The sequence below is a fragment of the Carcharhinus amblyrhynchos genome, chromosome 18 (genome assembly GCF_965287045.1).
Source record: "Carcharhinus amblyrhynchos chromosome 18, sCarAmb.v2.hapA, whole genome shotgun sequence".
Classification (NCBI taxonomy): domain Eukaryota; kingdom Metazoa; phylum Chordata; class Chondrichthyes; order Carcharhiniformes; family Carcharhinidae; genus Carcharhinus; species Carcharhinus amblyrhynchos.
The window spans coordinates 14,738,041-14,759,224 of NC_137341.1; the positions used below are offsets into that span (position 1 = coordinate 14,738,041).

Consider the following 21,184-nt stretch of genomic DNA (forward strand, 5'->3'; position numbering starts at 1 on the left):
ACTCTTCTTGCATTAAATTGATCTTCCTCTACATCCTAGCTATGACTGTAACACCACATTCTGCACTCTCGTTTCCTTCTCTATGAATGGTACGTTTTGTCCATATAGCGTGCAAGAAACAATACTTTTCACTGTACGTTAATACATGGGACAATAATAAATCAAATCAAACCTTCTCCCTGTGAGTCAAGTCAGTAAAAATTCTACTATATATTTTCCAAGAAAATAAACTCTATTCCTGTAGTACTATTGACACTGTACAGCTAAAAGGAACAACCTTTTCGCTTTAATACTGGAGACGAGAGTTAATGATCATCCTGGAACAAAAGGCTGCTTTATCTAAGGTAAGCAAGGAATTATTACTTAATGTGGTTGAGCTAGCTCTGATGTGAGTGACTGAATTGGTTTTAACCTCAGTACTTGGGTTTACGTTCTCTGGCACACGAGAGTGAAGATGAGGAGTGTACTAGGGAAATGACAGAAGTAAGAACTGGTTAAACTGAAGGAGTTATAGGCAGTCATAAGGAGAACAATTTAGAATGTTAATGGCAGCAAAGATGAGAAAGAGAGAGCAGGAAGTTTGAAAGTGAATTAGTGGGTGAGCTGGAGGAAAGCTTTTACTATGTGTGGACAATGAGTTTCATGGGATTGGGGCAAATTGATGAGGAAGTGATCAGAGATTCCAGAGGTGCTCAAGACTTTAGACATTGAGAGGCCATGAGGGAAGATGCAGATGAGAATATTGTCATTGATGTAACTGAAGCAGTTTATGTGATGGGTGAAATCTGAGGACAGCAAAGTCAAAGGATAGATGGATGGCGAGCTTAGTACTTTGAAGTCATTTAGCTTACAACTTGCGTGATGTTCGGTATTAGGGAATACATCTTGGTGATGAGGTCAGTGTGCTGGAAGAAGGAAAAAGTGCTCGAGGAGCAGAAGGAGAGATCAAAATGCAATTTACCAATAAGCGTTATGGCATTGCCTTATGGCTTGGCATGGAAAGTGATGGTTTGAAGAGCAGGTAAATTAAACTCAAATAACAACTTCCATCTCTATTGCATTAGCCACCACCAAAACATGTCTCAGAGCACCTCACCAGTCAGTATAGTGGAGCTGAGGGGGTGGGATAGATGTCTCAAGCCTGACTAATGACCACTTAGGAAGGTATCGATGATGTTCTCCATGCAGCTGTAATCTAGTGAGAGACTGGTTGTCTTCAGATGGAGAGTTGGAGGGAATTGATAAACCAAAAATTAAAAACATGATTGTCTTTGCTGAAGAGGGTAGTGAAAAGACATTTCCTAAGGCATTTAATTTACCACATTTGTCTTGAAAGCATAACATTGCAAAATTAATTTTCCAGGATTCAGAATAGTTGTCGCCATGTATTCATTTTTACAGCATAAACACATTCATTAAAATCTCTATAATTAAGCAAAAAAATTCTGATTAAAATATCTCTGACAGTTGTGTCTTACAGAGACTTCTGGCTACAAGGAGGCAGTAAATCATTGTCAGACTCCCAATCCTCATCAGTATGATCACTTGGACACATTTCAAAGTCTTTTTCAATTACCTGTGAAAGGCAGTGTTGTGGAAAAATGCAACCTCAGGAAAATGCTAGAGATTTGGTTAGGTATTTGTTGCAGTATTTCACCCGAATAATCCAATTATGACAACAGTCACCGTGTTCCAAATCAATCCATTTTTTGTCAAGGGGTAACTTTCTGACTATGCACTTTCAGTGAAGGGTCTTGTCTGTGGAAAGTGCACTTTTGAAATCTGGACGAGCACTGCACAAGATCGTCTGACCATTAAATGGACAATTGTGCATTCTCCACTTTGCTCAGCCCACAATTGGCATATGTGCCTTCAGCTATCCAGGTCCTAAGCTCCAGAGCGCCTTCCCCAAACACTGTCACATTAAACTGCTCCAGTCATATTTCATGGCGAAGCCTTCAACCTCACCATCACACATGGACTCTCAGCTCCTAATGTCTCAAGCATATCTGACCACTTTCTCATCGATTTGTCCTAATCCCATGAAATTCATCATCCACATATTGCTGCAGCTTTTGCTCCCTCACTAATTCAGTCTCAACCTTCCTACTCCCTCATCTTGTTCACCTCCTTTTTCTCCTGCTTTAAGATGCTGCATATAAACAGCCTCTTTGACCATTTGCTTGCCTGTCCTAGTTAACGCATTATTTGGGTCTGTGTCAGTTTTTAGCAGATAACAATCCTGAGTCACTTACTGTGTTGAAGATTACATGTAAATGCATGTAGCATTGTTATTGGTATGACTTACTTTATGGATTTAATTGTACTTCTAGAAGATAGTAGACTAAGAACCAACATTGAGAGTTTCAAGATATGCAATTTGTCCATGAAGAAAGTACAATTAATTTTAGAACAATAGACCAAAAAATGTGAAATTAGACTCGCCACATGCCAGTACAATTTTGTTCCTAGAAACTTGTCAGTGAGATTGGAGTTTTGACAAATCATCATAAATGTAGCGACCCTAACGCCACACTTAACTCTATCTTGCAAATGAAAACATTTCTGGTTATAGTAATTGCCTTTGCTCTCAGGCAACATGAACGTGATTTAAAGCTCACAAGTTATTTGACAAACCAATAAAAATAAGCTGCAGCTGCGTCATAAGAAAACTTGTTTTGTCTTGCCCTGTTGTTGCCTTTTCTCCGTACTGCTGCATTTATTATATGACACATATAAACACAGAAATCTTACATGTGCAAGTGATGTCACCCTGTGAGTCTGATGGGTCAAAATGGTATGGAAAGTTAGAGCTACAGATTGGTTAAGTACCAAATGTAAAGCCTGCTGAGCTAGACCAACTTTGGCATCAAAAATACATCCAAATAATTTGTTCACCTAGCTAATATTTATTAATTTATGCTTCAATTTCATTCAGATATGTCATCTGTAAAAGATTTACCTTTGCTGCTGCATAACTGGTTCTCTTCAATGTCTGGAAATTCAGATAAACATCCATTACTTTGCTTTCTAATTTTCCACTGGGATTATCTCCAGGGTGAAGGCTTATGCAAGATGTTGATTCATTACACAGGCTGTTGACACTAAACTATTCCTGTCTGACAGAAACCAATCTCACAGAAGGATCAAAATCAATCAATCTTATTTGTGTTGTTTATCTCTTTATTCCTATGCCTCGGGAATTGTGCCATATTGGCTACTGGTTTGGCGTTACCACAATTTTAAATTTCTCCTTTTCACCTTTACTGTTCAAAATGTCTTTGTAGCCCCCTCCAACATGCAACACTCTGGCATCTCTACATTTCTCCATTCCTTTTCAATTATCACCACTGCACCATTTGGTCGGCATCTCTTCAATTGGATGGTTCCTTGGGCAGACTGTCAGAGTCATCTGAAAGGATGCCTCATTGTCAGAACTTTCAAACAAGCACTAAGACCTTGCTTGGCTGGTGGTGAGAAAGGTCCTCCCGGTCACAGCCTTCCTCTACACCCGTAGTATCATCCCATCTGCACGTTGCCCTTGAGGTGGCTGTGGTGGGGAACAGACCATTGTCCACCTCCCTCTGGAATGTGCCTTTGCAAAGAACGCGTGTAGAAAGATTAGGTGGTTTTTGTTAAGGTTCATTTCAGACAGCTCTGTGGCATAGGACTCTGCTCTACAGGCTATTCCCAGGCACCGTAGATGTTGCCAGAGAATCATCAACTCGGTGAAAGACACTCTTTGGTCGGCCCAAAACTTGTTGGCCTTCTGGTACAGGGAATTATCCCCGACTGAGTGTTGCAGACTGGGACATTCCAAAGTCTGGGACTATATGCTGAGGGATTCACTAAAGCTTGGGGCAGCTGCCGCAGATGCGCAATGGGGAAGGTCACTGTCTAAGACCTTTCAACCACAGTGAACCAAGGGGAGCAGAACCTCCCTGGACCAAATGAATCATTGAACATATACAGTAAATATTATATGTATGTCAATTGGACCTAAGCACCTCAGAGTGCAATTTTTTTCTATGGAGGCAACTTTTAAAATAACTGCGACATTTCTAAGACCATTGTTAAATGGTCTGAAATGTTTCTTTACTGTATTGAAGCATCTCAGAATGTTACTTGATCTATGTAAAGAACCTGAATATTATTGCTTCTTGTGTGATGGTAATTTTGGAATGATTGTAATGTTTGATGACCTGTTTATGAAAAAAATGTATTTTTGGAAAAAAAAATTATCTTCAGCTGCCTTGGCTGTAAGCTCAGAAATTCTCTTCCACCTGCCTCTCTACATCTTTCTTGAAGAAATGTCATAAAACTGACCTATTTGACCAAGCTTTCGACTGTCTATCTTAATATCTCCTTGATGGATCAGTAGTAAATTTTATCCGATAATTGCTTTTGTGAAGTGCCTTCTTTGCTATGTAATAGGTGCTATATAAATGCAAATTATTGGTGTACTATGTGAAATTTGGGGTATTTCAATTACATCAAGATTCTATTATGGGGAGAAATTGAGATTGTACTGTAAGATTAATTCACCATTGATAACTAATGCTGTCTGGAGTTTTGTGATCATGCAATGCTATTCATGGAACAGAAGATTTATAACAGCTTTTTGTGGCACCTGATAGTCATCATACTATTAATTTACTTCTGTTAAAAATTGGTTTAAAAAAAAGATAATGGGAAGGTGGATGTTTCGAAATAGTCTTGAGATCAAGTATTATTTCTTGATGTAATGATAGTGAATTAGTCCCTGTAGAGACTGATAACTTTTAAAAATAAATTTGAATTCAGTGTCTGACTTAAAGGAATCACACAAGATCTCAAGTTTTGACAAATTTACAGTAACATACAAACTAAGTGCAATATCAACTGAATATTACCTAGTAGGCAGCTTGTATTCTAAATAACAGAACAGATATTCCTTATTAGTTTTTTAACACGGCCAATAACGCCACACAAACATTTATGCATTACGCAGCACTCTCTGTTGAATTGTGGTCTTTATAGGAACTTGTCCAAAGTTACGCCCAGCTTCCAATGTGCTGATTTCTCCCTATCCTGTATCTCACACCGCTGAGAATTCTGGAACTGACATTCAGCAGCAAGGTGCTCTCTGGTGTTTCTTTGGCCTAGCCCATGCTGAAGTTCTTATGTCTCTACATGGTCCGTTTATTTGACTGGAGGATAAGCTCCCATCGGCATTCTGCTGGGAGCTCAAAGAGAACAGTCTATTCTTCTGCTCACAGCAACTGCTAGGTCCCTGTCTCTGTCTCTCTGCCTCTCCTGCCCTGTATCTAGGGTTTCTAAGTCAGTAAATCTGTGACTCTAAGTCTACACAAAGTTAAGCCAGCTGCTTCCCTTTTATGCTCAGGCGCTAAATCTGGCACCTGGGTTTCAATAGGATTTGACTTAGACCTCTTGTCCTCATGGAAACCAAGTCACATTAATGCCCGACAAAACAAGTAGGAGGTCACATTTGCTCCATTTTGCCTTGAATTAATTTAAAACACACCCATCTTAAAAATTCTCACACTCATAATAGGATATGAGGAATTTTGGTAGAGTATATAGAGAAAAATAGTTTCTCTCATTGAAGGGTCAGTAACCAAAGGACACAGACTATGATAATTGGCAACCAACTCAGTAGAAGTTGAAGAGATGTGTTTTTTCACTCAGTGAGTTGCATGTACTGACTGAAAGGATGATGGAAGCAGATTCAATAGCAACTTTCAAAAGGGGACCGAAGTAACTTGAAAAGGAAAAACATTGCAGAATTACGGGGAAAAGCAGGAAAGACTAACTGGATAGCTTTTTCAAAGAGGCAACACAGGCATGAAAAACAGAATGAGCATAGGGGGAAGATCAATCATTCTATGAGTGAAAAATGAGCAGTTTGGGTTAGGTCCTTAAAATATACTCTGTCCAGTACCATTTATCAGTGCAATATTTAGGGGTAGGTTTTATGAATCATGAAGATGACAAGAGTGTACAACACTATTTCATGTATTACACATGATTTTTCAGGGTATATTGAATATCTCTCAATCAATATCTATGAAAGAGATGATGTAGTTGCTGTTTGTGGGACATTGTACCCAAAATGGCTGCTGCATTTCCTATGTTACAGTAGTGCTTAATTGATTGCATATGCTTTGGGACATCCTGAGGTTATGAAAGGTACTATATAAATACAAATTATTTCTAAGGTTGCTGCAAGATTTTCATTGTGAATCTTTGCAGTTAATGTAAGCCTATTTGTGACATAATAAACAAAGGATTTTAAACAATCTGAATCGTTCTTTTGTAGTCTTTGCCTTTTATTTATTGGCCAGGCTATGGTATTTCTGTTATTCACCTCAACTACTCTTGTGTTAAGCAATTCTACATTCTAACCACTCTCAATAAAGAAGTTTCTACTGGATTTATTGGTGGCTATCATATGTATGGACCATAATTTTGCTTTTGCCTGCAAGTAGAAGATCTTTTCTATGTTTACCCTTGTTAACCTTGTCATTACTTTAAAGACTAATAAGGTCACCTTTCAGTAACCTCTTTTCTACAGAAAAGAACCCCAGTCTGTTCAATCTTTTCAGATAGGTATAACCTCTCAGTCTGGCATCGCCTTTGTAAATAAACAATTAACATGATTTGCATCACTTGCTATGCCTCCTTATTGTTCAAAAAAATTGCTTTTTAAATAATCACCCATCAGCATATTAGCAACCTGTGGCTTTTTAATCATTTGTCATTTTCTAGTTACAGTCAAAGGTTTCTTATTGTGAACATTTTGTTTCATTTTCACCTGAACGAGATTGTATTTGTTCAGATTACTTTGATAATTTGATGATCGAATTCCAGGAAATAACATCATCGGTCAACTATTAACAGAGCTTGATTAACAGAGCAACTATTAACAGAGCCTGCGCAAGGATATTTTGGCCCTGGAGGGAGTGCAGAGGAGGTTTACTAGGCTGATACCGGAGTTGAGGGGATTGAGCTATGAGGAGAGGCTGAATAAACTAGGCTTGTACTCGTTAGAGTTTAGAAGAATGAGGGGAGATCTCATTGAGACGTATAAGATGATGAATGGGATGGATAGGATAGAGGTGGACAGACTCTTCCCGCTCAAAAAAGACAGTAGGACTAGGGGGCACAGCCTCAAGATAAAGGGGAGGCGGTTTAGAACGGAGTTGAGGAGGAACTTCTTCACTCAAAGGGTGGTGAATCTCTGGAATTCTCTGCCCGTTGAAGTGGTGGAGGCTGCCTCGCTAAATATTTTTAAGAAGCGGGTTGATGGGTTCTTGATAAGAGAGGGGATTAAGGGTTATGGGGAGAGGGCGGGAAAGTGGAACTGAGCCACAACAGATCAGCTATGATCTTATTGAATGGCGGGGCAGGCTCGAAGGGCTAGATGGCCTACTCCTGCTCCTATTTCTTATGTTCTTATGTTTGAGTGATTGGCCCTCACACCTCTTTTTTCATGATGCTTAATGGCAATTCTTCTGTGGGAATTATTATATTATGTAGAAGTTCATTATTGTAACTCTTTACTTCCACCCAGAAAATAAAGATTGATTGTATTTAGATCACTTGAAAAACTGATCATTTATGAAAGGATCGCTGCTTTGTGTTTGATTTATAATAACAACTTGAATTTTTATCTTGTCTAACAATTAAAAACACAGTAAAATGGCCCAAGGGGCATTTTCAAACAACAATGACATTGAGACAGATAAAGAGACATGAGGACAGATGACCAAAGTCTTTGTCAAAGAGTTAGATTTTAAGAATCTTAAAGAAGGAAAACGTAGAGAATTAGAAAGGGAATTCCAAAGCTTGGACCTAGGCAACTCAGTTACGGCAACCTATGATGGAATGATTAAAATTGGGGATGCTAAAAGGTCAGAACTAGAGGAGTGTCTATATCTTGGGAGGGTTATGCGGGCTGGAGGAGATTAGAGATAGGAAGGGTCAAAGCCCTGGAGGGATTAGAAAACAAGAATTTAAAAATGAAGGTATTGCTAAATTGGGAGCCAATATTAGTTAAGTTAAAGTTTATGTATTAGTCACAAATAAGGCTTACATTAACACTGCAATGGAGTTACTGTGAAATTCCCCTAGTTGCCACGTTTCGACACCTGTTTGAGTCAATGCACCTAACCAGCATATCCGTCAGACTGTGGGGGGAAACTGGAGCACCTGGAGGAAACCCACAGAGACAGCAGGAGAACGTGCAAATTCCACACAGACAGTGACCGAAGCCAGGAATTGAACCTGGGTCCCTGGTGCTGTGGTGCTTTTTTGCTACAATCAACAATGGTTTTATGGTCATCATTAGACTTTTAATTCCAGATTTTAGTTCACCATCTGCCTTGCTGGGATTTGAATCTGGATTCCCAGAACATTGCCTTGGGTCTCTGGATAACTAGTCCAGCAATAACGCCAATACTCTATTACCTCCCTTTTAGGCAGCAGTGCTAACCACTGCAAGCACAGGGTAATGAGTGAAGGGATCTTGGTGCAAGTTAGGGCATGGGTTGCATGTCAACCTTATAAAGGCTGAAATGTGGGAGGCTGTCACAGAGTGCATTAGTTGATTTGCATTGATATAACAACTTTCACAACCATCAGACATCCCAAAGCAGTTTACTTTTGAAGTTTAATCACTGTTGGAATGTAGGGAATGCAGCAAGCAATTTCCACACAGCAAGCTCCCACAAACAACCATGTGATAATTACCAGAGATCTGCTTTTGCGGTGAGGATTGAGGGATAAATACTGCACACAGCCCCTGCTCTTTTTCAAAATAGTGCCATGGAATTATTTAATGTATGCCCAAAAGGATAGACGGGGCCTCGGTTTAATGCCTTATCTGAAAGATGGCAGAGTGCAACAATCCTTTAGCACTGCATTGGAATGTCAGCCGAGATCACGTACTCAAGTCTTGGGACTTCAACTCACAAACTTCTGACTCAGAGGCATGAGTACTATCAATGGAACCACAGTCAGCACCTAAAAGGAAATGACAAAAGCGTAAAAACAAAACATCAACAATAATGGAGGGAGAGGAGGATTCTTTGGTCCATCAAACCCTCCCACACAGCTGCTGTATCTTGTATTAATATCACAATATGTACACATCTCCTCCCACCCACAAGCCAAAAAAATCTCCCGGCTAAAAAAAATCAGATCAAATCTGAGATTGCTATCTCCTTTGTATTCTCATGAGTAATAGGAAGAATTCTAAACACAGTGCAGATGCTTGGAATTGCAGTTATTTGGATGCCATTGTTTGAAAGATTGTGCGTCCTTTTCTCAACTCCAATTTCTGCTCGACCATCAAACGGACAGAGACAAAATAGATGTGGCCCGTGGGGCGGGGTTTAGGTGATTGACGGCGGTTTGCACCAATCTAAAGCAGGTTACCCATCTGATTGATGGCAAAGCTGCTTACCCTATTGGCCAACCCGCTAAAGGCCGACCAATGATTGGCTGCGTGAGGCCGATTGACAGTGATTTGAGACGTCGACACTTCATTTCGGGTGTGGCGCGACGCCGCGCCGGGATCTAACCTGTTGTTGAAGGATTCACCTAATATAGACGACTTTCTGACGGAAAAGAGCAAACGGAATGAGCAAAGAATAGAATTAACTCCATCCTTACCAAAGCCGGGCCAAACGGCCGCGCTATCCCAATCAGTGAAAAGATCCGGTTTGATGGACGGCGAAGGGAGCCAATTCAGAGCAGAGGCCGCCGCTCACTGCGGCAGCACGTGATTGACGCGGCCCGCCGGACCAATCAGAAATGAGAGCGTGCAGCTGGGGCACCGCCCCCTTTATTTAACGGATGGCGCGCTTGCCCAATGAACAAGCGGGTGGGGGAACGACGATTGACAGGTATCTTAACCAATCGCAAGTGAATATCGGCGGGGCAGGCTCCGCCTCTAATCTGATGGACGGCATGCTCGCCCAATGGACAAGCAAAATAGCCGATGATTGACAGTCAGGTTAGCCAATCGAACATTGTGAGTGGCGGATAAGCCCCGCCCGCTGTTCGAGCTGTCTTGCCCCTCCCCTTCCCCGCCCTCTGGAGAAGTTTTCGTCCATCAGTTGGGGAATGAATGGGGAGTTGGTGGGTTTGGTCGGAAGATTGATCGAGTGGGGTGGGTGGACGGAGCGATTTGAAGCGCCCCTTTTCCTCACACAAAAAAATATTAATTTGTTGTTGAATTGTGTTCTCAGTTCTCCCTCTCCGTTGCGTTTTGCGTCGCGAGTGTGTGCAGTGCCAGTTCTTTTTGTTGCTGAGGCGCTGCCCCCGGAGACGATGGCCGAGCTGGTGCAGCGCCTGGGCGCCTGTTTCCCGGCCTGTCAGTCCAGCCAGAGCGAGCGGGCTCAGCGCCGCCGTAGCCGGGAGATCGATGCTGTGCTGGCGCGGGAGAGGCGCTACGTGCGGCGGCTGGTCAAGATCCTGCTGCTGGGCGCCGGCGAGAGCGGCAAAAGCACTTTCCTCAAACAGATGAGGATCATTCACGGCAAGGACTTCGACAGCAAAGCCCTGGAGGAGTTCCGGGACACCATCTTCGAGAATGTTATTAAGGTACCTCAACAAATCTTCATTTGTTTGGGGATGTGGGAGGGTTACCAATCTCTAAGCTATCATTGAGGACCGAATAATATTTCTTCCACACGTATTAGTTAAGAGGGGGCGTCAGGATGATGCTGTCCAGTGATCCTCATCATTTATTGACGTGTAATTTAAAACAGAAAGTAATGGTTTTTTAATCTGTGCAAATGCTTTTAAAAACTGCCAGTGAGTTAGACCATTTACTTGCACGTACGTGTCTCTTCCCTGCTGAAATGTATGCATTGTGAACATCTGGTTAAAGGCATCAGGTTTGTTAACCGCCTTTCTCCCACCGCCCAGTAGGTCCTGTCAGCTGAAGGGAGTGTCAACACTGCTCTCAACCTTTATGGAGTCTATGTGTATCGCCTCAGAGTGTGTGCTATGGTAAACTTGTACCATGCACTGATTTATTTCACCAGTTGCTCTTATATTAGTTGAAACTGTCGTGAATATATTTAATGCACTGTTTTCATTACAGTATGTTTGGTATTTACTCACTGAGCTCTAGATTGAGTTGCAGATTTACCTGTATTGCGATTCTGATATGGGTGCACGTATGTGTTGCTCCTACAGACACGCAATTATATGTTTTCAGAAGGTGTTTGATAAGGTGCCGCACAAAAGGTTGCTTCAGAAGGTTAGAGGGCATGGAGTTGGGGGTAAGGCGTTAGGGTGGATAGAGGATTGGCTGTCTAATCAGAGGCAGAGAGTTGGTGTCAACGGGTGCTATTCGGATTGGCGGTTGGTGACTAGTGGAGTGCCCCAGGGATCGGTGCTGGGGCCTCAGCTATTTACCATTTATATAGATGATTTGGAGGAGGGGGCTGAGTGTAGGGTGTCAAAATTTGCTGATGACACAAAGATAAGTGGAAAAGCAAATTGTGCAGAGGGTGTGGAAAGTCTGCAGAGGGATCAATAGAGGCTAAGCGAGTGGGCGAGGACCTGGCAGGTGGAGTACAATGTTAGCAAGTGTGAGGTTATCCACTTTGGCAGGAATAATAGGAGGAGGGACTACTATTTAAAGGGCGAAAAGCTGCAGCATGCTATGATGCAGAGGGACCTGGGGGTCCTTGTGCGTGAGTCGCAAAAACCCAGCCTGTAGGTGCAGCAGGTGGTCAGGAAGGCAAATGGGATGCTGGCCCTTTATAGCGAGGGGGATTGAATATAAAAGCAGGGAGGTCTTGCTGCAACTGTACAGGGCACTGGTGAGGCCGCAGCTGGAGTACTGTGTGCAGTTTTGGTTGCCACACTTGCGCAAGGACATTTTGGCCTTGGAGGGAGTGCAGAGGAGGTTCACTAGGCTGATACCGGAGATGAGGGGGTTGAACTATGAAGAGAGGCTGAATAGACTGGGTTTGTACTCGTTGGAATTTAGGAGGATGAGGGGGGATCTTATAGAGACGTATAAGATAATGAAGGGGATGGATAGGGTAGAGGTAGAGAGATTCTTCCTGCTCAGAAAGGACAGCAGGACTAGAGGGCACAGCCTCAAGATAAGGGGGGGGGGGGCAGTTTAGAATGGAGTTGAGGAGGAACTACTTCACTCAAAGGGTGGTGAATCTCTGGAATTCTCTGCCCGTTGAAGTGGTAGAGGCTACCTCGCTAAATATATTTAAGACACGGGTGGATAGATTTTTGGTAGGCAAGGGAATTAAGGGTTAAGGGGAGAAAGCAGGAAAGTGGAACTGAGCCACTTCAGATCAGCCATGATCTTATTGAATGGTGGGGCAGGCTCGAAGGGCTAGATGGCCTACTCCTTCTATTTCTTATGTTCTTTTGGTCTAGGAGATGGGGTACATCAGGTGTTTGTACGTTGTATGTTGCGTTTAGACTCTATAATCCTCTGTAGTGTTGGAATTAGAAAATAACTATCTTGTAGTTAATAGCTATTAATAACTATCTTCTCTGGATAGGTTTATGGACGAAAAGGGATTGGTATAGGCTAGTGGGTCATTGTTTTTGTAACTGGTCGGCGCAACATCGTGGGCCGAAGGGCCTGTTCTGCGCTGTAATGTTCTATGTTCTATGTTCTATGTTCTATGTACTTTATTTAGAATATGACATTTAGAATACAGTACTTCAGGAAGTGAAGTACATTCTGTTTTTTTGAGTTTTTGACATTGCAACCCAATTGTTGCAATTTTCTGTTGAAATAATGTGAGAATATATTTTAACTCTAAAGTGCATCACATGATGCCATTTTATGAAAAGTCTACATTTAAAGTATTTTCACATTTTTCTGTTCCTCCTTTTTCTTAACAGCAAAATCTCCTTTTCAGTGTATTCTGTAAGTAATCTTTTATAATATGACATGGTGAAGGCCAAAAAAGCCAATCAATTTTCTTTCCTAATTCAAGGAAATGGATCAAAAGTGAATTTCCTCTGAGGGTCTGGTGATATTTTCACTTTTGCAGACATGATTTTGATGGCTGTGATTTGCAGGTTAAATTGGAGTTTTCAATTTTTAATAGCAGCTTGTTAAAGTTTAATGCTCAGTATTTCTTATATTGAGAAACCTAGACAAAAAAAGCCCATTGTGCCAGTTATCATCAAGATTTGAAAAAGATAAAAAGAACAAAATAAATTGAGAAATGTAGGCAAGAACCAGATCCTGATTTTTAAATCCTGGATGTTGCAGGAAGGTTTGGTATGTTCAGGGGCTGGGGCAGGCTAGCAAGGGCAACAGAGTTTTATTTCAACAAAATAAGATTTTAGGGAAGGGCAGCATGTAGCACAGTTTAGGAGGGGGAAAAAGGAATTATCAGAGAAGCATTACTGTAGTCACTGATTTATTAAGTCAAGTTCCATTTCAATTGCATGGTCTTCTGAAAAAAAGTACTGTTGTTTGGACATCAAATTTCAACATTTAATCCCTATGAAACTTGTGAATGTATGGGCCTTGGCAGTGATCCAAATAGAATTTTAGAATGATATGGCACAGAGGGAGGCCGTTTGGCCTTTTGCATTTCTGCTGGCTCTTCGATAGCTACAGTAAAAAGTCTGACAACACCAGGTTTCAGTCCAACCGATTTATTTGATAGTAAATTCACTAGCTTTCAGGTTAGCCCCTTCGTCAGGTGAATGGAGAGTTCTGGCTTCAGACAGAGCATATGAAGCACAGACAGTTTACAGATTACTGATTAGAATGCGAATCTTTACGCCTAACCTGCTATCGATAGCTATCCAGTTATTCCATTCTCTTGCTCTTTTTCCATTAGCCCAGTAATTTTTTTCCCTTGAAATATTTATCCATATTCCCTTTGAAAGTTTTTGTATCTGCCTTTACTTGCACAGAAGTAATGAGGTTAAAGGAAAGTAGAAAGAAACTTAAGCAAGGAACAACATTTGCTCCATCAAATTCTTCAATAATTTGAACACCTATATCCAATCCCCTCTCGATCTTTTCTGCTCTAGTATTTTGATGTAATGATCTAGTAAGTTACTTTTGCGCCCTCTCCAAGTTCGTGACATCCTTCCAATAGTGTGATTAAAAGGAGTAAGACACTCAGATGTGTAATGACTAACATACAGCAAGCCCATTTGTTGTCTTAGTCCAAGAGTGTGTGAAAGGTGGAAGAGCTTCTATGTATCCGGAGGCAGCAGTGTTATTCTTTAAAGTATCTATTCTGGATCTGAGTTCTGTTAAGAAGGCAAGAAGCTTGAAAAAGAGTCCAAATGTTTTGTTGAGAGCTTTAACATAGAATGTGTAATATTTCTATTTGAGACAAAGGGAAGCAGTGAGGCTGAAAAGGTCAAAAGATGAATGACTGAAAGTGAAGCCAATTCTAAAATTGAACATTTTCTTAACTAACTGCTATTTCTTTAATTCACATTAAAAACAGACCATACTGGCTGGAGAGAAAGAAACTTCAATATTAAACCTTAGGGAAGAAAAACATATACAAAGTTTAGTTTGAGTGACACTTTATTTTTAACAAACTGAATTTCACAGTGTGGAGATATGTAAGGAATAAAGAAAATAACTTGTATTTAAGCAGTAAGCCGTTGGTGTGGAATAATCTATTGTTTCTGGTGCTAAGCAGCTGCATCAGGAACAAAAGCAAAAATCTAACTTTTTCTTAATGCTCAGCTGGTAAAAACCAAAAGGTGTGTAGAGGGAGTACTTTTATTCAGAGTATTTGTAGAAAGAACTGTGTTTAACTTTCAATTTCCTGGCTATTTTTGGCAAATTTAACACTCCCCCGGAGATCTTCATTCATGCCTTTCTTACTTTTTAGGCTTGACAGTTCCATTGCTCTCCTGGCCAGCCTCCATAAGCTTGAACTCATCAAAAACTTGGCTGTCCGAATAATTCTCTGAAACACCTGCTCACCCATCAACCCTATGTTTGCTGCATTGGCTCCCTGTATGACAACATCTCCACTTTTTAAAATTCTCATCCTTGTTTCAAATCCTTCCGTGACCTTGCCCCGCCGCCTAACCTCCCAAGTCCTCTGAGATCTCTGCACTCCATCATTTTTGGCCTCTTGCATACCCTGATTTTAATCACTCCAACATTGGTGGTCTTGCCTTTGGTTGCTTTAGGCTAAACTCTCTAACTCATTCTTTAAAACATTCCTTAAAATCAACGTTTTTGGTTAGTTGCCCCAACTTCTCATGATAAGGAAAGAATATAGGAAAAGAGATAATCAGTTATGGATATCTAAGGAAATAAAGGAGGGTATCAAATTGAAAAAATGTATATGAAGTGGCAAAGAGTAGTGGGAAACTAGAGGATTGGCAAATCTTTAAAGATCAACAGAAAGCCATGAGAAAAGCTATAAAGAAAAGTAAGGTGGATTATGAGAGTAAACTAGCTCAGAATATAAAAACAGATAGTAAAGTTTTTACAAATATATAAAACAAAAGAGTAGCTAAAATAAACATTCGCCCTTTAGAAGATGAGAAGGGGGATGTAATAACTGGAAATTAGGAAATGCTGAGGCATTGAACAGGTATTTTGTCGGTCTTCACAGTGGAAGACACAAATAACGTGCCAAAAATTGATGACAAGAAGACTATGGCAGGTGAAGACCTAGAAACTATCATTATCACTATCACGAAATAGGTCGTGTTGGGCAAACTAAAGTTGGAGTGGTTCCTGCAGATTGGAAAACGGCAAATGTGACACCAAAAAAAGAGGTAGACAAAAGGCAGGTAATTAGGTCAGTTAGCCCAACTTCTGTTAAAGGGAAAATGCTTGAATCCATCATGGAAGAAATAGCAAAACATCTGGATATAAATTATCCCATTGGAAAGATGCAGCATGGGTTCATGAAGGGCAGGTCATGTTTGACTAATTTGGTGGAATTCTTCGCACATGTAATGTTCTCAATGGACAATGGCGAACCTGTGGATGAGGTGTATCTGGATTTCCAGAAAGCATTTGACAAGGTGCCGCACCAAAGGCTGCTGCATGAGTTAAATATGCATGGTGTTATGGGTACTGTATTAGCACAGATGGAGGATTGATTAACCGAAAGCTTAGTGTGGGGGTAAATGGGTGTTTTTCTGGTTGGCAATCAGTGACTAGTGGTGTGCCTCAGGGATCGGTGTTGGGACCGCAATTGTTTACGATTTACATAGATGATTTGGAGTTGGCGGCCAAGTGTAGTTTGTCAAAATTTGCAGATGACACTAAGATGAGTGCCAGAGCCAAGTGTGCAGAGGGCACTGAAAGTTTGCAAAGGGATATAGATAGTTTGAGAGTGGGCAAGGGTCTGACAGATGGAGTACAATGTTGGTAACTGAGGTCACCCATTTTGGTAGAAATAACAGTATAGCTGACTATTATTTAAATAATAAAAAAATGCAGCGTGCTACTGTGCAAAGGGACCTTAGTGTCCTTGTGCATGAATCGCAAAAAGTTGGTTGCAGGTGCTGCAGGTAATTCAGAAGGCAAATGGAATTTTGTCCTTCATTGCTAGAGGGATGGAGTTTTAAAATAGCAAGATTGTCTTGCAGCTGAGTAAGGTGCTGGTAAGGCCACACCTAGAGTACTGTGTACTGTTTTGGTCTCCTAACTTGAGAAAGGATGTACTGGCATTGGAGAAGGTGCAGAGGAGATTCACTAGGTTGATTCCAGAGTTGAGAGGGTTGGCTTATGAGGGGAGACTGAGTAGACTGGGGCTGTGCTGATTGGAATTCAGAAGAATGAGGGGAGATCTTATAAACATACAAGATTACGCAGGGAGCAGATAAGATAGAAGCAGGGAAGTTATTTTCACTGGCAGGTGAAACCAGAACTAAGGGGCATGGCCTCAAAATAAAGGGGAGCAGATTTAGTACAAGTTGAGGAGGAATTTCTTCACACAGCGGTTGTGAATCTGTGGAATTCCCTGCCCAATGAAGCAGTTGAGACTACTTCATTGGATGTTTTTAAGGCAAGGATAGATAAATTTTTGAACAGTAAAGGAAATAGGGGCTATGGTGAGTGGGCAGGCAGTTAAGTGGAGCTGAGTCCACAAAAAGATCAGTCATGATCTTGTTGAATGGCGGAGCAGCCTTGAGGAGCCAGATGGCCTACTCCTGCTCCTAGTTTTTATGTTCTTATGTTACATAGTTTGGTGATGAATCTCTTTTGACAATGCTCCTGTGAAGCATCTTAGGATGTGTTACCACATTAAAAATGCTTTTTAAAGGCAAGTTGTCACGGAAAGTAGGCCGTGTCCCAGGTGGAATTTTTGTCTTATTGAGTTCGATCATCTCAGCCAGGGCAGAGTTTCTGCTTGTTTATTTTACTCTATTTCCCAGTTTGAGTGAAGAATCAGCCAGAGGTTCTTTTCTTTGTTATAATGCAAAGAATGTGTGTATTTCCACAAATTATCATTGGGTGCTGACATGTTCTGGCTCAGCTGTGGCACTCCCTGCATATGGATATGTGCTTGCACTCCTTGTGCTAGTAGGTGAAAAATTGCTACTTTAGTAAGGTGTGAAACAGCATATGATTGCATTCAAACTTTTTTTGTTTTGGGAGGGAGGAAAAGAGAATCTGTGTCCCTATTTGCAACCATTTGCTGCTGGAATTAATTCCTCTTGTAATGAGTTTCACCTTGTATGTAGGCCTGTTTAGAATTGTTGATGAAATAAGTTTGGGAGAAAGTGGGTTCCCGGACGCGCGTCCTTTGTTTGAATAGAGGGGAGTACGGTAGGATGAAAGAAGAATTGGCGAATGTTGACTGGGGGAGCGCGTTGGAGGGAGGGTGTGCTGAGGAGCAGTGGAGGATCTTTAAGGAGATCTTTCTTGGTGCTCAGCAGAAATTTATTCCGATGGTCAAAAAGGACCGTAGGAGGAGAGGTAATAAGCCGTGGATAACGAAGGAGATGAAGGAAAGTGTTAAATTAAAAGCAGAGGAATTTAGAGTAGCTAAGAGTAGTGGGCGAGAAGAGGATTGGGAGAGGTTTAAATGTCAACAAAGATTGACAAAGAAGTTGATAAAGGAGGGTAGGAGAAACTATGAAGCTGGGCTAGCGCTTAAGATAAAAAAGGATAGCAAGAGTTTTTATAAATATATAAAAAGGAAAAGGCTGGCTAGGGTGAACGTTGGTCCTTTAGAGGATGAGAAAGGGGACCTAGTGGTAGGGGATGGGGATATGGCTAAGGTATTGAATAATTTTTTTGTTTCTGTCTTCACGGAGGAGGACGTGAATAATTTGCCGGGTGTTAGCGATGGAAAGGTGGTAGGACTGGAGGGTCTTAATGACATTACTGTTACTAGAGAGGCGGTGCTCAACAGACTGGAGGGGCTGATTGTGGACAAGTCCCCAGGACCGGATGGAATGCATCCGAGGGTTCTGAAAGAAATGGCGGAGGTGATAGTGGATGCCTTGGTGGTTATTTTCCAGACGTCGCTGGATTCCGGGGAAGTGCCGGATGATTGGAACGTGGCTAATGTTACGCCGTTGTTTAAGAAGGGTGCCAGGCAAAAGACGGGGAATTATAGGCCGGTTAGTTTAACATCTGTTGTAGGTAAAATGTTAGAATCCGTCATTAAGGAGGAAATCGCGAGGCATCTTGAAGGGAATTGCTTGATAGAGCAGACGCAGCACAGTTTCATTAAAGGGAAGTCGTGTCTGACAAATTTACTGGAGTTCTATGAGGATGTGTCTAGGGCGGTGGATAGAGGAGAGCCGGTGGGTGTGGTGTTTCTTGATTTTCAGAAGGCGTTTGACAAAGTACCTCAAGAGGTTATTGCAGAAGGTCAGGGGACATGGAGTTGGGGGTAGGGTGTTAGCGTGGATAGAGGATTGGTTGTCAAATAGGAGGCAGAGAGTGGGGGTCAACGGGTGCTATTCGGATTGCCGGATGCTGACTAGCGGAGTGCCCCAGGGGTCGGTGCTGGGGCCTCAGCTTTTTACCATTTATATAGATGATCTGGAGGAGGGAACCGAGTGTAGGGTGTTGAAATTTGCTGATGACACCAAGATTGGGGGAACGGCAAACTGTGCGGAGGGTGTGGAGAGTCTGCAGAAGGATCTAGATAGGCTGGGCGAACGGGCCAGGAAATGGCAAATGGAATTTAATGTTGGCAAGTGTGAGGTGGTCCACTTTGGTAGGAATAATGGTAGGAAGGACTATTACTTACGTGGCGAAAAACTGCAGCAGGCGACGGTGCAGAGGGACCTCGGGGTCCTTGTGCATGAGTCGCAAAAACCCAGCTTGCAGGTGCAGCAGGTGGTCAGGAAGGCGAATGGGATGCTGGCCTTCATAGCGAGGGGGATTGAATATAAAAGTAGGGAGGTCTTGCTGCGGCTGTATAGGGCATTGGTGAGGCCGCAGCTGGAGCACTGTGTGCAGTTTTGGGCGCCGCACCTGCGCAAAGATATTTTGGCCTTGGAGGGAGTGCAGAGGAGGTTTACTAGGCTGATACCGGAGTTGAGGGGGTTGAGCTATGAGGAGAGGCTGAGTAAACTAGGCTTGTACTCGTTAGAGTTTAGAAGAATGAGGGGAGATCTCATTGAGACGTATAAGATGATGAATGGGATGGATAGGATAGAGGTGGAGAGACTCTTCCCACTCAAAAAAGACAGTAGGACTAGGGGGCACAGCCTCAGGATAAAGGGGGGGTGGTTTAGAACGGAGTTGAGGAGGAACTTCTTCACTCAAAGGGTGGTGAATCTCTGGAATTCTCTGCCCGTTGAAGTGGTGGAGGCTGCCTCGCTAAATATTTTTAAGATGCGGGTTGATGGGTTTTTGATAAGAGAGGGGATTAAGGGTTATGGGGAGAGGGCGGGAAAGTGGAACTGAGCCGCGACAGGTCAGCCATGATCTTATTGAATGGCGGGGCAGGCTCGAAGGGCTAGATGGCCTACTCCTGCTCCTATTTCTTATGTTCTTATTTCTTATGAAATTCAATTTGATCTGATGAGACTACTATTTTTGCAAGTTTTCCACTTTCAACTTTGCTTCTTGTGTTTGTTCTAATCGTAGTCACAATTGTCGTTCAGACTTCGTTGCTCTGAGGATGTGGTGGTGAATCTTTTCTTTTAATCTTTGAAGTGCTTGTGGTGGTGATGTTGGATAGGAAATTCCAGAATACTGACTGAAGCAATAGTAATGTATGTCCAGATCGGGATGTCTGTGACTCGTAGGTGATAGCGTTCCCACAGCCTTAGCACTTTTGTTCTTGATGTTAAGAAGTTGCAGAGGAAGGAGATGCTTTCAAAAAGGTTTTGATGAGTAGTTGCAATGCACCCTGTAGATTGTATGTAATCCAACAATTGTGCACTGGTTGTGAATGGTGTCCAGGGGAAGCAATTTATTGAACCATTCTGTATGGACACTTCTAAGTTTCCTTAATGTTATTGCAGCCATACTCATCAGGTCAGGCTTTGAAGGGTGTGGAGGTGAGCTACTTATTTCAAAGTTCCCAACTTGTACTCCTATACTTATGGTGTAGATTTCGGAGGGCTGCAGGATGTTAATGGTGAAAGGCTTGCCCATAATGTTGGTGGGGCGGCATGGTGGCACAGTGGTTAGTACTGTTGCCTCCAAGTGGCAGAGACCCAGGTTCAATTCCCGCTTGGGTCACTCTCTGTGGAATTTGCACATTCTCCCTGTGTCAGCCTGGGTTTCTTTCGGGTGCTCTGGTTTCCTCCCACAATCTGAAAGATGTGTTGGTTAAGTGAATTGACCCAAACAGATGCCGGAATGTTGCGACTAGGGGAATTTCACAGTAATTTCATTACAGTGTTAATGTAACCCTACTTGTGACTAATAAATTTAACTTTTTCACATTAATGGGGAAATAATGGTGTTTCTTGTTTCTGTGATGTTCATTAACTGGCACGTGTAGTGTGAATATTAATTGCCATTTGGTAACCAAGGACTGGGCATTGTTCAGGTTCTTACTTTAAGCTGGTGGTAGTTTCCTTTATCGCACTAAAATTGAAATCACACAACCCCGTCTCATTGATAATGAAATTGAATTAGATGTTTTGCTAGGGAAATCTTGCATATCTGAGGCTATGATGAGTAACCATGACCACCTCTTTTTTAGTTATTATTTCTTGGGATATGGGCATTGTTGACTTGGCCAGCATTTGTTGT

At 41.9% G+C, this 21,184-nt stretch overlaps 1 protein-coding gene and 1 long non-coding RNA gene across 2 annotated transcripts in view; one reads left to right on the forward strand and one right to left on the reverse strand.

The window, feature by feature from the left end:
• The window catches only part of LOC145354861 (uncharacterized), a 118,717-nt gene extending 108,910 nt beyond the window's left edge, over window positions 1-9,807 (reverse strand). The window contains exons 1-2 of the long non-coding RNA XR_013888910.1: window positions 9,676-9,807; window positions 8,950-9,024 (exon numbers count right to left, since the gene is read on the reverse strand). This is a non-coding gene — a long non-coding RNA (uncharacterized LOC145354861). The remainder of the gene's footprint in view (window positions 1-8,949; window positions 9,025-9,675) is intronic.
• A 331-nt stretch (window positions 9,808-10,138) lies between these two features.
• Window positions 10,139-21,184, forward strand: part of gna12a (guanine nucleotide binding protein (G protein) alpha 12a) — a 99,380-nt gene continuing 88,334 nt past the window's right edge. The window contains exon 1 of the mRNA XM_080206405.1: window positions 10,139-10,608. Within this exon, the coding sequence (XP_080062531.1) occupies window positions 10,336-10,608 (273 nt within the window). The 5' untranslated portion in view covers window positions 10,139-10,335. The remainder of the gene's footprint in view (window positions 10,609-21,184) is intronic.